Below are 13,689 nucleotides of genomic sequence, written 5' to 3'. Positions count from 1 at the left end.
TGGGAAGACCCATAGATGTATTTCGAAACAGAAGCTGGATATAGGAGATGGGTGAAATGTTAAGGAAGGCTGATTCTGTGTCCAGATAGAATCTTCATTGGCAAAGTTAGAATTGGGAAGATTCCCTTCCTAGTCTCCTCCTACTCCCACCTTAGAGGTCTTCTGTCCCCAGGCTGGGGGAAGTCATGGTGGTCCTTAGATCAGACTAGAGATCTAATGCTGCCTTTTCTGCCACTAGCTGGGTCCTTAAGCTTTTCCTCAAGCTTGTGATCCTAATGCCATTCTAAAGGCTGTGTGTATATATCTGTCTGTCTGCCTGTCTGTGCATGCAAGCATGCATGCACCATGACATATATGTGGCGGTCAGAGGACAACCTTGAATGTCAGTCTTTGCCTTCTGGGAAGTCTCCTGTCTCTGCTTCCCATCTACCAGTAAAAGCACTGGAATCCCCGAGCACTCCCACGCCCAAGCACGCTGGGCGTTCAAACTCAGGTCCCCGAATTCTCTCCGTGAGTGCTTCATCCATGAGCCTGCTCCACCTCTGATTTGGTTATGAGACAAGACCTCGTATCTAACCCTGGACGGCCTGGAGCTCACTAAGTAAGCCAGGCTAACCTTGAACTCTCAAAGATCCTCCTGCCTTCGCCTCCAAGTACTGGGATTACAAAGATGTACCAGAACGGACAGTTTAAGGATTTAGTGTTTGTCTGATGTGTAGAGCTTGATTTCCAGAGACCTCTGCAAATTCCTAGTTGAATTAAACACATGGAACGCAACTTTTCTATGGATAAAATTATGTAATATAATATATATTATATTAATACTAATTAATATTAATACAATTAATATTATAGTATATTAATATTATATATTATATTATAAATAATATAATATAAAAGATGTAATGATTCCTCTTGGAAGCAGTTTCAGAGGTGACCAAATTAGTACTCTGCTTCACAGCAATGCTAGAAACCGAAGACTCTAGGGACCAGAATGCAGTTTTGACTGGATGTTTCCTTGGTGATAAGTCACAGATTCTAATAGGGGAGGAAGGAGGATTTTCAGGAACCTAATGAGATATGTCATTTTCCTTTTGGAGAAAGACACATTGCTGTCAGTGCATTTCAGAGGGTCACTAAACCGAAGGCACAAAGTTGTTCCTCTGGTGGTCAGAGTGAGAATGTGCTCATCTGTAGTCTTCCACCAGCCAACCCCAGGACTACAGAATTCTGTCACTGGAAAGGGCTACCTTCTGTCAGAACCAAACCTGACTTGATTTGTAGTAATTAGCATGATGTATTAAAAAGTTACATGAGATTTAAAAAAAAAAAAAAAAGGCAGGACTTTTGGGTTAAGCATCCCTCAAGATACTATCTTGTTATTGTTTTGTATTTTTCAGAAAGGATCCATAATGTGTGTGTGTGTGTGTGCACGCGCGCGTGCACACACGCACGCACGCACGCACACACACACGCACTCACACACTGTGGTTATTTTTAAAAAATGGTTTTTCTTCTTAAATTTGGTCATAGCCAGCATCCAGACTTCAACCTTCCTTATAAGAATTTTGCTGTTCTCACTCCGCCCCTAGTGAGTCATGTGCTCTGCCTAGGGCCCTTAAAGTCGCAGGACTGAGTAGCACCTGACCTGCTCCCTGATTGGTCGCCGTGCTCTGACTCCTCTGCCAGGACCTTGGCTGAATTAAGAGTCCAGGGGCACTGGATGGATCATCCTGCACCCACATTGCCAGGAACTACCCTGACCCTGTGCACCTATCCCACAAAGTCTGACTCGTCTTTAGGGCTCAAACCAAGAATTACTAAATCATCCAGATTTCCAAAGTAAAAATTTCCAAAATTCATAAAGAAATTGTTCTCACTTCTATCTTCCCACTATTAAAGACAGAGATAATTTCATTTCTAGGAGTTGAATAATTCTCTAGGTTAATAGATGCTTAATTTCATCATAAGCAGAGTCATGATGCTTTTTATTATTTTTTAGAACAATACCTTCATTGTAAATTGTACAACAACATATGCCATTAGAAAAAAATTAAGCTATATAAAACAAAGAAAGTAAAAAACAAATGTAATTCTACCATCTTATAGTCTCATTGTTACTATTACCCTAGACAATTTTATTTTAATAATGAAATTGTCATTTCTTCTATTTCTATCAAAGATACACATGTTTGGAAAGACAAATTTGGAAAGGTAAGCAGCCATCTATTTTCACGAAGCTGTAACTTCATGAAGAAATAACATGAGGTTGTTACTACTTCATGATTTTTCTATGCCCTCGATTGTTTGTTTGGTCTCCGACTTCTACAGACAACCCTAAGCCTCATCTTCCCCATCACAGAAATGTTTCCCATCCTGTTCTCTCTGTATGGATACCAGAGTCTTCACTGCGCTCCTTGATGGGTGTTTGCGAAGTGTAAATTCATGTCCAGAGAGCCCGTGCTTACCTTCCGATTGACGTCATCATTTCTAGGTTCCTGTGTCTTGCGGTTCTGTGTTTGCTCACCATTTCCGGTAGTATACATCCCTCCAGACCTCCTGGGAATGGGTGTCTGTGAGCTGAATTTTCCTGAGACCTTGTATGTCTCAAAAGCATTTGCATCCTGACCACACTGTTTGCCTGGATGCAGAGCAGATCCTGCTTGTATTGCCATTATCATTGCTGACAAGTTTAAGTCATTTTGATGAGGTTGGTTTCTGTGAATGATCAGTTGATGCTGGTGGAACCAACAGCAGCTGGCTGTGTTTGGCAATGTGGTTGGGAGAAGACAACATTCAACCCGTCCACTTTCACTCTCCACCCCCAGACACATTTTTCAATATGAGATCATTGGCACCTGGCCTTAACTGCACCTTTCACTGGAGACTTACCATCTCCTAAAAATCCTGCTCCTGTCCAAGTTGGAAAAGGAAATGACTCAACTGCAGGATTTCTCGAGGCCCGAGGTCAGCTGTCCCATAGGCAGCTCTCAAATGACCCTTATTTCTATCTGTACCCCTACTTTCAAAGGAATTAGTGCTGCCAATTTCTGAAGATGCCCCATCCCAACAGGAGAGCTCTGATAGACAAACTGAATTTCCTCTTGGCTCTTCTCCACTAGCAGGCCAAGAGCTGGCTTTTTTGAATCTTCTGGCTGGAGTTCCACACACTCACTCACCTGTTTCTCACCATCAGGAGATGTCTCTACTGAGCTGGAGGGATGGCTCAACAGTTAACAGCTGGTACCACTCTTGCAGAGGGCCTGAGTTCTGTTCCCACAATCAGGTTATACCACCTGTAACTAAAATGCCAGGGAATTTGATGCCCTCCTCTGGTCTCTGAGGGCACTGCACTTGGCTTCACACACACACACACACACACACACACACACACACACACACACTTTTTCTCTCTCTTAAAAACAAAAATAGATCCTTTTTAAAAAACTATACTGCTGGGCATGATGGCGCACGCCTTTAATCCCAGCACTCGGGAGGCAGAGGCAGGCAGATTTCTGAGTTCGAGGCCAGCCTGGTCTCCAGAGTGAGTTCCAGGACAGCCAGGGCTACACAGAGAAATCCTGTCTCGAAAAACAAAACAAACCAAAACAAACAAAACACCCAAAGTGTTATTACTGTCTCTCCAGCTTCTTTATCTTTTTGTCTGGATACCCACCCAGACAGACAAAAGGATTTCAGGGAAGCAAAAATTGATACTTCTTCGTTCGCCTTGACATCAAGCAGGGGATACTGGTCAGGTTTTGGTCGCAGTGGAGCTGTGACCTCACTCGGGTTCCTTGGCTTGCAGTTCTTTGAAGGGAAGGAGCTGCGGCTGAAACAGGAGTACTTTGTGGTAGCTGCCACCCTGCAGGATGTCATCCGGCGCTTCAAGGCCTCCAAGTTCGGCTCCAAGGATGGCGTGGGAACCGTGTTTGATGCCTTTCCAGATCAGGTGAGTGTTCACACCAGTGGTTCCCAACCTTCCCAATGCTCCCTTCAACTTTTAACACAGTTCCCCGTGCTGTGGTGACCCCCCCCCCCAACCATAAAATTATTTCCTTGCTACTTCATCGCTGTAATTTTGCTGCTGTTGTGAATGGTAATGTAAATATCTGATATGCAGGCTATATGATATGCATCCTCTGTAAAAAGGGTTGTTCAGCCCCAAGGGGGTCATGACTGCAGGTCGAGAGCCCCTCGTTCAGACTGTGGCCACAGGGAAGGTCCACAGGAAAGACTGCCATCAGATTCACTCTCTCCCGGTGCTCAGGAAGTTAGGCAAGCAGTTTCCCAGGAAGTGGGAGCTCAGTGCTTCTCCCAGATGTTTGTGAGGACAGGAAGCCAGGCCCTGGGCTGTCACTCACCTGCACGCCCATGTCTTTTCCCAGGTGGCCATCCAGCTGAATGACACACATCCTGCACTTGCCATCCCAGAGCTGATGAGGATTTTTGTGGACATTGAAAAACTGCCCTGGTCCAAGGTCTGGATAACCTGGCTTCTTTGTCTTTAAACCATTCGGGCTATCGGGGCTGAAGGACCCCTGAAGCTCCTTTGTTTGGGTTCAAAATAAGTTTCTGTTGCTAGATTCCGCCAGTTGAAGGTATAGTTTGCCCTGATGCCAACATATCTCCATCCTTAGCGTTCTACAAGAAATAAACCTAAAAACCTAAAAACTAAGCAGATACGAGCAAGTATAGCTGGGGCACCAGCAGCTGTGTCAAGGGTTATACTGTGTTGGACGTATTTTGTTAATCAAATGATTTGAAAGAAAATAATCTAGCACCAGAAGACAGCTAACTAAAAGTGTGCCCCTATAACTTTGGGGTCAGTGTTTTATATGTATGTGTGGTGGGAGCGGGGTGGGGGAGGGGAGGCGGTGTGTGCACAAGTTTGCATGTAGAGGACAGCCTTGGTTGTTGTTCCTCGGGGCCCATCCATCTTGGTTTTTGAGGTGAAGTCTCTTATTAGGCTGGAACTCATCAAATAGGCTAAGTAGCAATTGGTCAGAGAGCCCAGAGATCCTGCCTCTGCCTCCCCGGTGATTTTGTTGTTTGATGTGGGGGATCAAACTCAGCTCCTCCTGCTTTTAGAGCCAGCGCTTTACTGCCTGGGCGATGTCCCCAGCCTGGGAGTCAGAATTTTAAACATCCATCTTGTGTCTGCTAAATGTTACTTAAGGTTTTATTCCCCAGCTTTGAGTAATTGATAGTTAATAATAAAAGACAAGAAATGACAACAGAGAAGGCTTATCAAAATGCTGTCTAGTGTCTTATCAGTCTTACAAAAAGCTTTTTCCTTCCCTGAAAAACTAAAGTGTAACAGTGTTGCCCAGACTCAGTAGAGTCAAGTACACCCGACTGTGCACATTCAGATACACCTCTGGCACACGGTGGGCACTGAGAAGCACTTGACTCTGTTGGGGTGTGTGCTGAAGGGCCAGCAACTGACCCTCTCTGCTGCAGGCATGGGAGATCACAAAGAAGACCTTCGCCTACACTAACCACACGGTGCTCCCGGAGGCTCTGGAGCGCTGGCCGGTGGAACTGGTGGAGAAGCTGCTGCCTCGACACTTGCAGATCATTTATGAGATCAATCAGAAGCATTTAGATGTAAGTCATTGTGAAAGACGCTGACCTCTCAGGAGAATTCAGCTGTAACATGCCCAGGGTGGCCACGATGTTCTCCTCTCCTAAATGAGGGAGGCCTTGGCGTACCTCAGTCACTGAAAGTACTTAGGTCTGGGTGGGGCTCTGTTAAACCCATGTCCTTGAAAGTGTAAAACAGAGAGATGGCTTCTCCACATAGAGCTAGCTCTACCTCTCCGGGAAGGTTTCTTCTCACTCCATCAGAGGTTTTGCTCGGGCCATGCCTAGCATCCGAGGGCTTTAAAACCCCAGTGGCCAGCAAAATCTGTGTCTTCCTTCGCCTAGAGAATCGTGGCCTTGTTTCCTAAAGACATCAGCCGCATGCGGAGGATGTCGCTCATTGAGGAGGAAGGAGGCAAAAGGATCAACATGGCCCACCTCTGCATCGTGGGCTGCCACGCGGTGAACGGCGTAGCAAAGATCCACTCGGACATCGTGAAGACCCAAGTGTGAGTGTGGATGCTGGTGTTGCCGGCCTCACCAGGATCCATGGGTGCAGTGAGGCTGCTTAGCAACAGGGTGTGCTTCCAGATGAAAGGGCCTGGGCAACTCTTCAAGTGTTGTCTGCCAGAGGGAACTGCTTCCTTAAAAAAGAAAGAAACACAAAACTGCTTTCTCTCTGTGCCTTTCTAAGTCTAGACTTACAAGCAAAATAAATAAATAAATAAATAAAATAACTATTCTGCTGAAAAACTTGATATATATATATATATATATATATATATATATAGATAGATATAGATATAGATATATATATAGATATATATAGATATATCTATAGATATATATATGTCACAGCCAGAAAGTCAGATGGAGGGGACTAGATTTGGGGCCATTGTTTTGAATTGCAAATGGCAGCCATAGCTGCTGCCAGGTCCTCCCTTCACCTTTATCTAATCTTTCTGAGCCTACCCTTGGCTTCTTGAATGTAACTCTGAACTTTGCCCAGCAAGCAGAACTCTGCCCACTTCAGCCAGTGTCAGTGGTTTGACCCATCTCTCTCCAGATTCAAGGACTTCAGTGAGCTGGAACCAGACAAGTTCCAGAATAAAACCAACGGGATTACCCCAAGGCGCTGGCTCTTACTCTGCAACCCAGGGCTGGCTGACTTGATAGCAGAGGTAGAAGGAGGTGCTGAGGGGGAGGCTGGTGTGTGTGTCGGGGGGGGTGACAAGAAATAGGGGTGCGTGGCAGATCCTACCTGTGGTAGGGCTGGCTTCTGAGTGAGTGGCTCATGCTGTTGAGCAGGGCCATTCTATTTATTATTATTATTATTATTATTATTATTATTAATGTATTTATGGAAAGAGGATCAGTACATGGGTGTGGGTGCCCTTGAAAGTCAGAATAGGGTATATATCTCCTGAAGCTGTTATTACAGCCAGCTGTAAGCCTCCCTATATGGGTTCTGGGAACCAAACTTGGATACCCTGCAAAAGCAGTATGTGCTCTAACCACTGAGCCATCTGTCCATCCCCCACCTTGAAATTCTTCAATTTTGAACAAGGGACGCACAAATGACATTAGCAGTTCATGGCCAACAGCGTCTGTGTGACCCACAGATGGAGTAGGGTGACCGCTAGTAATGAAGGATGACAAAGCTCAGAGACATCACAAAACCTAGGTTCTTGGTCATCCTCATATGTAAGTTTCTTATACTTAAGGATCTTCCCATGTAGACAGTCTGGCCTCTTTTGTGAGCAAAACAAGCCGTTTGCGAACTGCCGGGCATGAGAGCCACTTACCACACACCAGCGGACACGGCTACGGTGGCTGGGCTCGCGGTCTCAGGGTAACGTTTTCCTTTAAACTGATAGAAAATTGGAGAGGATTATGTGAAAGACCTGAGCCAGCTGACGAAGCTCCACAGTTTTGTGGGCGATGACATCTTCCTCCGGGAAATAGCCAAAGTGAAACAGGTGAGACCGCCAGGCACAGGGTCCCTGCCCTCACCCTGGAGTTGAGGATTTGGGCTCCGGCAGACACCCAAGGCTTCCAAGAGAGGAGAGCTCTGGCCTGTTCACTCTCCACAGGAAAATAAGCTGAAATTCTCGCAGTTCCTGGAGAAGGAGTACAAGGTGAAGATCAACCCATCCTCCATGTTTGATGTCCACGTGAAGCGGATCCATGAGTATAAACGGCAGCTTCTGAACTGCCTGCACGTGATCACCATGTACAATCGTGAGTTACCCGCGGCCCCCCAGTATCCACTCTCAGGGGGTTGGAAACATCCGTCTCAAGGTAGGCCCCACCACCTCCGCAGCAGTCATCTCCCTTTCTCTCTGTTCCTATCTTTTTAAGGCATCAAGAAAGACCCTAAGAAGTTCTTTGTGCCAAGGACAGTCATAATTGGTGGCAAAGTAAGTTGGCTGAATTTCATGGGGCCTTAAGGGCTCTAGTCTCTTGCTACGTGCTTTCTTCATCGATGGGAACCTTCTCTCCACACATTAATCTTCTCTCCCCCCAAGGCTGCCCCGGGATATCACATGGCCAAAATGATCATAAAGCTGATCACATCTGTGGCAGAAGTGGTGAACAATGACCCCATGGTTGGCAGCAAGTTGAAAGTCATCTTCCTGGAGAACTACAGAGTGTCTCTTGCTGAAAAAGGTGGTTCCGCGTTGCAAAGCATAGGGAAGGAACAGGGCAAAATCTGGGCTCACTTGGGGTAGACATGGGGCAGTGGACCCCAGGGAGCTAGTAGCCCAATAGAAGGCAAGATAAGATGGCTTCTACAATGACCCAAGTACCTATGGGGTCCGTGTCACACGATTATGTTTGCAAATGCCTGGTTCTTCTATCGGGAGATTCTGTGATGGTGGAGATGCTGAGGTTTAGCCATGATCTTCTCCGAGAGGGAGGGAAGGTCTTCAGTTGCCAGCCTAAGTTTTGCAAGAAACTGATGATGGTCCTCTGGCCACTGCATGGAGGAAGGGTTATCATTTGTTCATGTTGTGACAGCGAATGAGGACAGACGCGACACTGCCAAAGCACGAGGCTTAGATGTGCATTCAAGAATCAAACACAGAGTTCACCCACAGGGACAGGCAGGCAGGAAGCCAGTGTCCCTTTCTTTATACAGGGACCTTTGCTTAGTCACTGGGAATGCTGGCAGAGAAGCCACCCCACTGTACAGCCATTGCCAACTGTGTATTCACCTACTTCGGAGATTAAAAAAAAACTAAAAGTCAACTTTCTCTTTGTGGCATTTTGGACTCCCATGGGGTTACTGCTTAAATGTCTCTGCTTAAAGGGGAAGGAGCCAGGTTCCTAAAATTACAAATGAGTTACAAATATAATCCACAAATAAGCTCTCAGAACGAGGCAGACTCGGGGTTGATTCGTGGTGAAGGGACTTGGAGGTTCAGGAAGATCTGATTTCCAGAAGGGATAGAGTGTGAATGTCTAGCCCCAGGCACAAAAGACCTCAATTGCAGAGACAGTAAAAGGAACAAGGGAAGAAAATCCAGTCCCTTGCAAAAGCAAGAGTTAAGGAAATGCCCAGGAATTTTATGGGCCAAGAAATAGAAGTTGCAGTAGTTTATAAAGCAAAAGAAATAAAAACAGAGAGATGAAAAGGGAGAGAGATGATGTCCAGTTCATAGCTCAGCACAAGTAGATACTCTTTTACAGTTTATAGACCAAGAAAGAGTCATATAAGCAATGGGTTCCTAGCACATCCCAAATGGGCACAGTAACTGCCTGGGTCAAGGAGAAAGTGAGATCTGTCCTTCTACCCCACTGAAGGTGTACCAGGATATACACATATTAACCATCAACAAAGGGCCAGCTAGGTCAATTCTCACATAAAGTTAGGGATCCAGAGGGCAAGAATTGTCATGTTGACTCGGCCTGTTTACAGTCATTCCAGCCACAGACCTGTCGGAGCAGATCTCCACTGCAGGCACGGAGGCCTCCGGGACAGGCAACATGAAGTTCATGCTGAACGGGGCCCTGACCATCGGGACTATGGATGGGGCCAATGTGGAAATGGCAGAGGAAGCTGGGGAGGAGAACCTGTTCATCTTTGGCATGAGAGTAGATGATGTGGCCGCTTTGGACAAGAAGGGGTGAGAGACCCACTCCCTTTTGTTGAGCAGGTGACCCCAGGAAGGGATATTACTCCTCAGGCAGGCACCCCACTGAGACCCGGTCTCATGAGATGTAGAGACAGAACATGAGAAATCAGGACCTCCTGGCCACAGGTAGCCTTAGTTACGCAGCCAGGGTACCTAAAGGATGCTTAGGGCTGATGTGTGGACAAGTTGACCATAGTTACCAGCCATGGCACCTCAGTGAGCCATCCAGCTTCCTGTGTTTGGGATTTTTTTTTTTTTTTTTACTTTGATCAAAAGATGGAGCAACAGCTAGTCAGATGTTTTTGTCCTGTTAAGCCATACTGGTGCTCCTTTAAGACAGTGGTTCTCAACCTATGAGTTAAGACCCCTTTGAGGTTTGAATGACCCTTTCACAGGGTGTGACCTAAGATCATCAGAAAACACGGATATTTACATTATGATTCACAAGTGTCACAAAATTACAGTTATGAAGTAGCATTGAAATAATTTTGTGGTTGGGGGGTCACCACAACGTGAGGAACTGTATTAAAGGGCCGCACACAGCATTCGGAAGGTTGAGAACCACTGCTTTAAGACCTCTGGGGGATGGACCAAAACAAGGCACAGAAAACAGATGTGTCTCAGCTACGTTTGTATAGTTAATATATAGTTGAGTTTAATATATAGTTGAGTTTATTAACCTGAGTACAAGGTAGAACCCAAAGGAACCCCAGGAAATTCAGAGCATGTTAAATACACTTTCTGACCCTTAGAAGTAAGTTTCACTCAGTAGCATCAAGTTTTATACATCTGTGGGTTCAAAGAAAACAGCTAGTTCTCTTAATACCATGCTGCTTAAACCATAGTCTATAAAATAAGTAAAGCAAGCCTTACTGTAGTCTATCAGATGAGACTAGATTTTCATTATCTACTGCTCTTAATGCTTTTCATTAAAAAAAAAAAAAAAGAATCAGTTGGGAGAGGATTAATTAGGATCTAGTTTTAAAAAGTAATCTATACCCATGTTGAAATCTGTAAAGATTTCTATAAATACTGATGTTTCTGTGTATATTTCCTAGCGAATGCAGCATCTGGTGTTCTGCCCATCACACACACACTGACACAGCCTTTTCTTCCTCCCCCACCCACCCTTTCACTACAGGTATGAGGCCAAAGAATATTATGAGGCTCTCCCAGAACTGAAGCTGGTCATTGACCAAATTGGCAATGGCTTCTTTTCTCCCAATCAGCCTGACCTCTTCAAAGACATCATCAACATGTTATTTTATCATGACAGGTGAGTTACAACATGGTATGATTTGACATAGGAAGATGGGACAAAAAGCAACCCACTCAGCTAACTTAGCACAGACCTATGATCTGATTCACTGTCATAAGCTTGGGGGTGGGGCATCCTCCACAAATGGTTAAGGCTTGAGAATAAGCCTGGAATCTTGTGTTCTTTCTCTCTTTCCACCTATATCCTCGACTCTCACATGCATACAAGTGCTGACATGTTTGCATATGAGAACTACAAAATGATGAATATTCTTGTTGGTGAGCCAGGCATGCTTGCCAGTAAGCAAAAGATAAGTTAAAGTAGATCTATGTTAATGTCGTCCGCTTTAAAGTTAAAGGAAACTCTGTTAATGAAGGTGTTCTGTTTCTCTTCCAATCTCACATCTACAAAAAACAAACAGATTTAAAGTCTTTGCAGACTACGAAGCCTATGTCAAGTGTCAAGAAAAAGTCAGTCAGCTGTATATGGTAAGTGTCTGATGGGTTTTAAATAGTTCGCTATAGTTAGCTAATTGTTTCCTTTTAAGGAAATCCAAGTAACAGGGCCCTAGTGGCCAATCAAACCTAGGGAGCTTGGTTGAGTATTTGTCTAGCTTGTGCAAGGCTGAGTTTAACAGCCCCTCCCACCGTACCACCAAGAGAGACGGGGAGGGGGAGGGGGAAGGAGAGGGACAGAGACAGAGAGAAGAGATGAGATAGAAACTAGTGAGAGAACTTTCCAGATGTTCAGATCAAAATCTGTCTTTTGACTAGTTTACAAGACATACTGGGAGGGAGGGCCATTCCAGAGGTTGGAATTTGAGATTTCTGTACCAATTGTAAACTTTTACATTAATTTCAAAAAGCAAATCACCCGTGATTCGTGTCCACCGAGCAGTCCTGTCTCAGAAGCTCAGGGTACCTGCTTTAGAGGGTCTTCTCTGTGCTGAGCTCTCTGCCCTTCTTCACCTAAGCAGCTTGTAACCCCAGGTTGCTCAACCAGAACCACACATCACAGTCACCAAGGCTGCTGTTTCCAAGTACACAGGACAACGTGGGTAGAATCCTCCACTGATGTTTGAAAAGCTTACCAAGATTATTCTAAGACCAAGTCCCAGTTTAGTTGGATAGGAACTGACCTGGAAGTCTTTGAAAACAGCAAAATAAATACCTCCCCTGAACCAGCCTTGTAGGGAGGCCAGATCATTAGAATATAAATGTACTGAAAGAAGAGAGGTTTATATATGATTACTTAAAAACTTAAGCTTTGTAAATAAGCCTCCACATTTGCATTGGCAAATGGCCCTTCAGGTGTGTCTTGTAAAAGCATGGGGGTGAGGGGGTTACCAGAGTCTGAGCTGAGACTCCAGGGCGCCTTCAGGAGCATTCTTTTCCATTCTTTTATCAAAGCACGTGACTGTGGCCGGTAACCGCACGGGTTAGCACCTGCAGTCACCCTAGACAGTCCTCTAGGGTTTAAAACGCGATCCTTCAAGGCTTGTGCTGCTTAGCAGCCAGCCCTCCTCTTCTTGATTGAGTCAGAGGAATCTCCTAACAGCTACAGCTAAGTGCAATTCCGTGGTTGTGAGAGGGAGCTAAGCAGCTCACCGGGCCACTTCGTTCAGCCCGCACAGACCCAGGAACTCAGAGGAGAGAGGGCAGCTGCCTGGGGAAACAGAAATCAATAACAGGAAAGGAAAACAGGAATGAGGGCAAGGACAGTCAGACATCGCGGGGCTTCTGTTTAAATTAAGCATCCCATCGGGAGCGGGAGCGCAGCGGTTCCATCACGCCTGCGTGATTCATTAGTGCAGACGGCAGCTTCTGACTCTTGGCAGTAATTGCATCGCTGAGGTTAGTAAACACAACCTGCTAGGAAGTGGGCACGCTATCCATTTCCGTTGTTTTTATGTTTGTGTAGAAGTCTCCAAGCCTGAGTGGGGGCTGCCATGCTGTATAGCTTATGGTAGGAGGGTAGTTTAATTCTTACGTTAAACTTTCCTGATGTTTTAACAACTTTGAATAACTTCCAATAAACTCACAGAGATCTAAAAAAATAAAATAAAATAAAAGAGACTGTAAGCCAAATATATTTTTATACTCTTTTATTTTTTTTAAAAAAAGTAGGATTTTGAAATATTTCTGATTGCGAATAAGACCTTGGTTCACCCTCTTTTGAAACCCCAACAGGGTTGTGGGGGTTCAGAACAAACCTAATGGGGCACAGGCCTTCAAAGGGAACACAAAATACTAAGTGGGCCAGCCAGGCTTCCCAGTGCTTTGTTAGCTAATGTTCACCGGCTCTCAAACTTTTTGAGTCATAAGTTAAATCTCTTCACATCTGCCCACAGTGATATTAGTCCCTTGCTCCACCTTTAGCTGAAGGAGAGGTTGTCCCATTTAACTCTACGATTTATTTTTATTGTATTTGTATGTGTCTCTGGGTGTGGATGCCAAGTATGTGCAGGGTATGTGCAGGTACCCACGAGGCCCAAGAGTTCTGTGCTACCAGGCAGATGCTAGGAGCTGAACTCAGGTCCTCTAAAAGACCCCCAGCCCCAGGTCTCTCCACATTTTTAATAACGCATGGAAAATATAAAATATGGCTTACATGGTAACCAGTTAGAGAATTCCCACCCGCAGATTCATATTCTCTCTCTCTCTCTCTTTCTCTTTCTATTTGTCTCTCTGTCTCTCTCTGTCTCTT

General features: G+C 45.2%; 1 protein-coding gene across 2 annotated transcripts in view; it reads left to right on the top strand.

The window, feature by feature from the left end:
- Positions 1–13,689, top strand: part of Pygl (glycogen phosphorylase L) — a 35,855-nt gene that overhangs the window by 21,192 nt on the left and 974 nt on the right. For both annotated transcript variants that reach the window (XM_021202728.1, XM_029540831.1), the window contains 12 exons: positions 3,809–3,952; positions 4,389–4,481; positions 5,464–5,610; positions 5,932–6,095; positions 6,653–6,767; positions 7,464–7,565; positions 7,680–7,827; positions 7,948–8,006; positions 8,115–8,256; positions 9,509–9,716; positions 10,867–11,001; positions 11,405–11,471. In XM_021202728.1, coding sequence (XP_021058387.1) covers positions 3,809–3,952; positions 4,389–4,481; positions 5,464–5,610; positions 5,932–6,095; positions 6,653–6,767; positions 7,464–7,565; positions 7,680–7,827; positions 7,948–8,006; positions 8,115–8,256; positions 9,509–9,716; positions 10,867–11,001; positions 11,405–11,471 — 1,524 coding nt within the window. The remainder of the gene's footprint in view (positions 1–3,808; positions 3,953–4,388; positions 4,482–5,463; positions 5,611–5,931; positions 6,096–6,652; positions 6,768–7,463; positions 7,566–7,679; positions 7,828–7,947; positions 8,007–8,114; positions 8,257–9,508; positions 9,717–10,866; positions 11,002–11,404; positions 11,472–13,689) is intronic.

The sequence above is a fragment of the Mus pahari genome, chromosome 7, assembly GCF_900095145.1.
Source record: "Mus pahari chromosome 7, PAHARI_EIJ_v1.1, whole genome shotgun sequence".
In the NCBI taxonomy this organism is placed as follows: domain Eukaryota; kingdom Metazoa; phylum Chordata; class Mammalia; order Rodentia; family Muridae; genus Mus; species Mus pahari.
The sequence above is the reverse complement of the archived record's forward strand: the minus strand, read 5'-3'. Positions and strand labels throughout refer to the sequence as shown.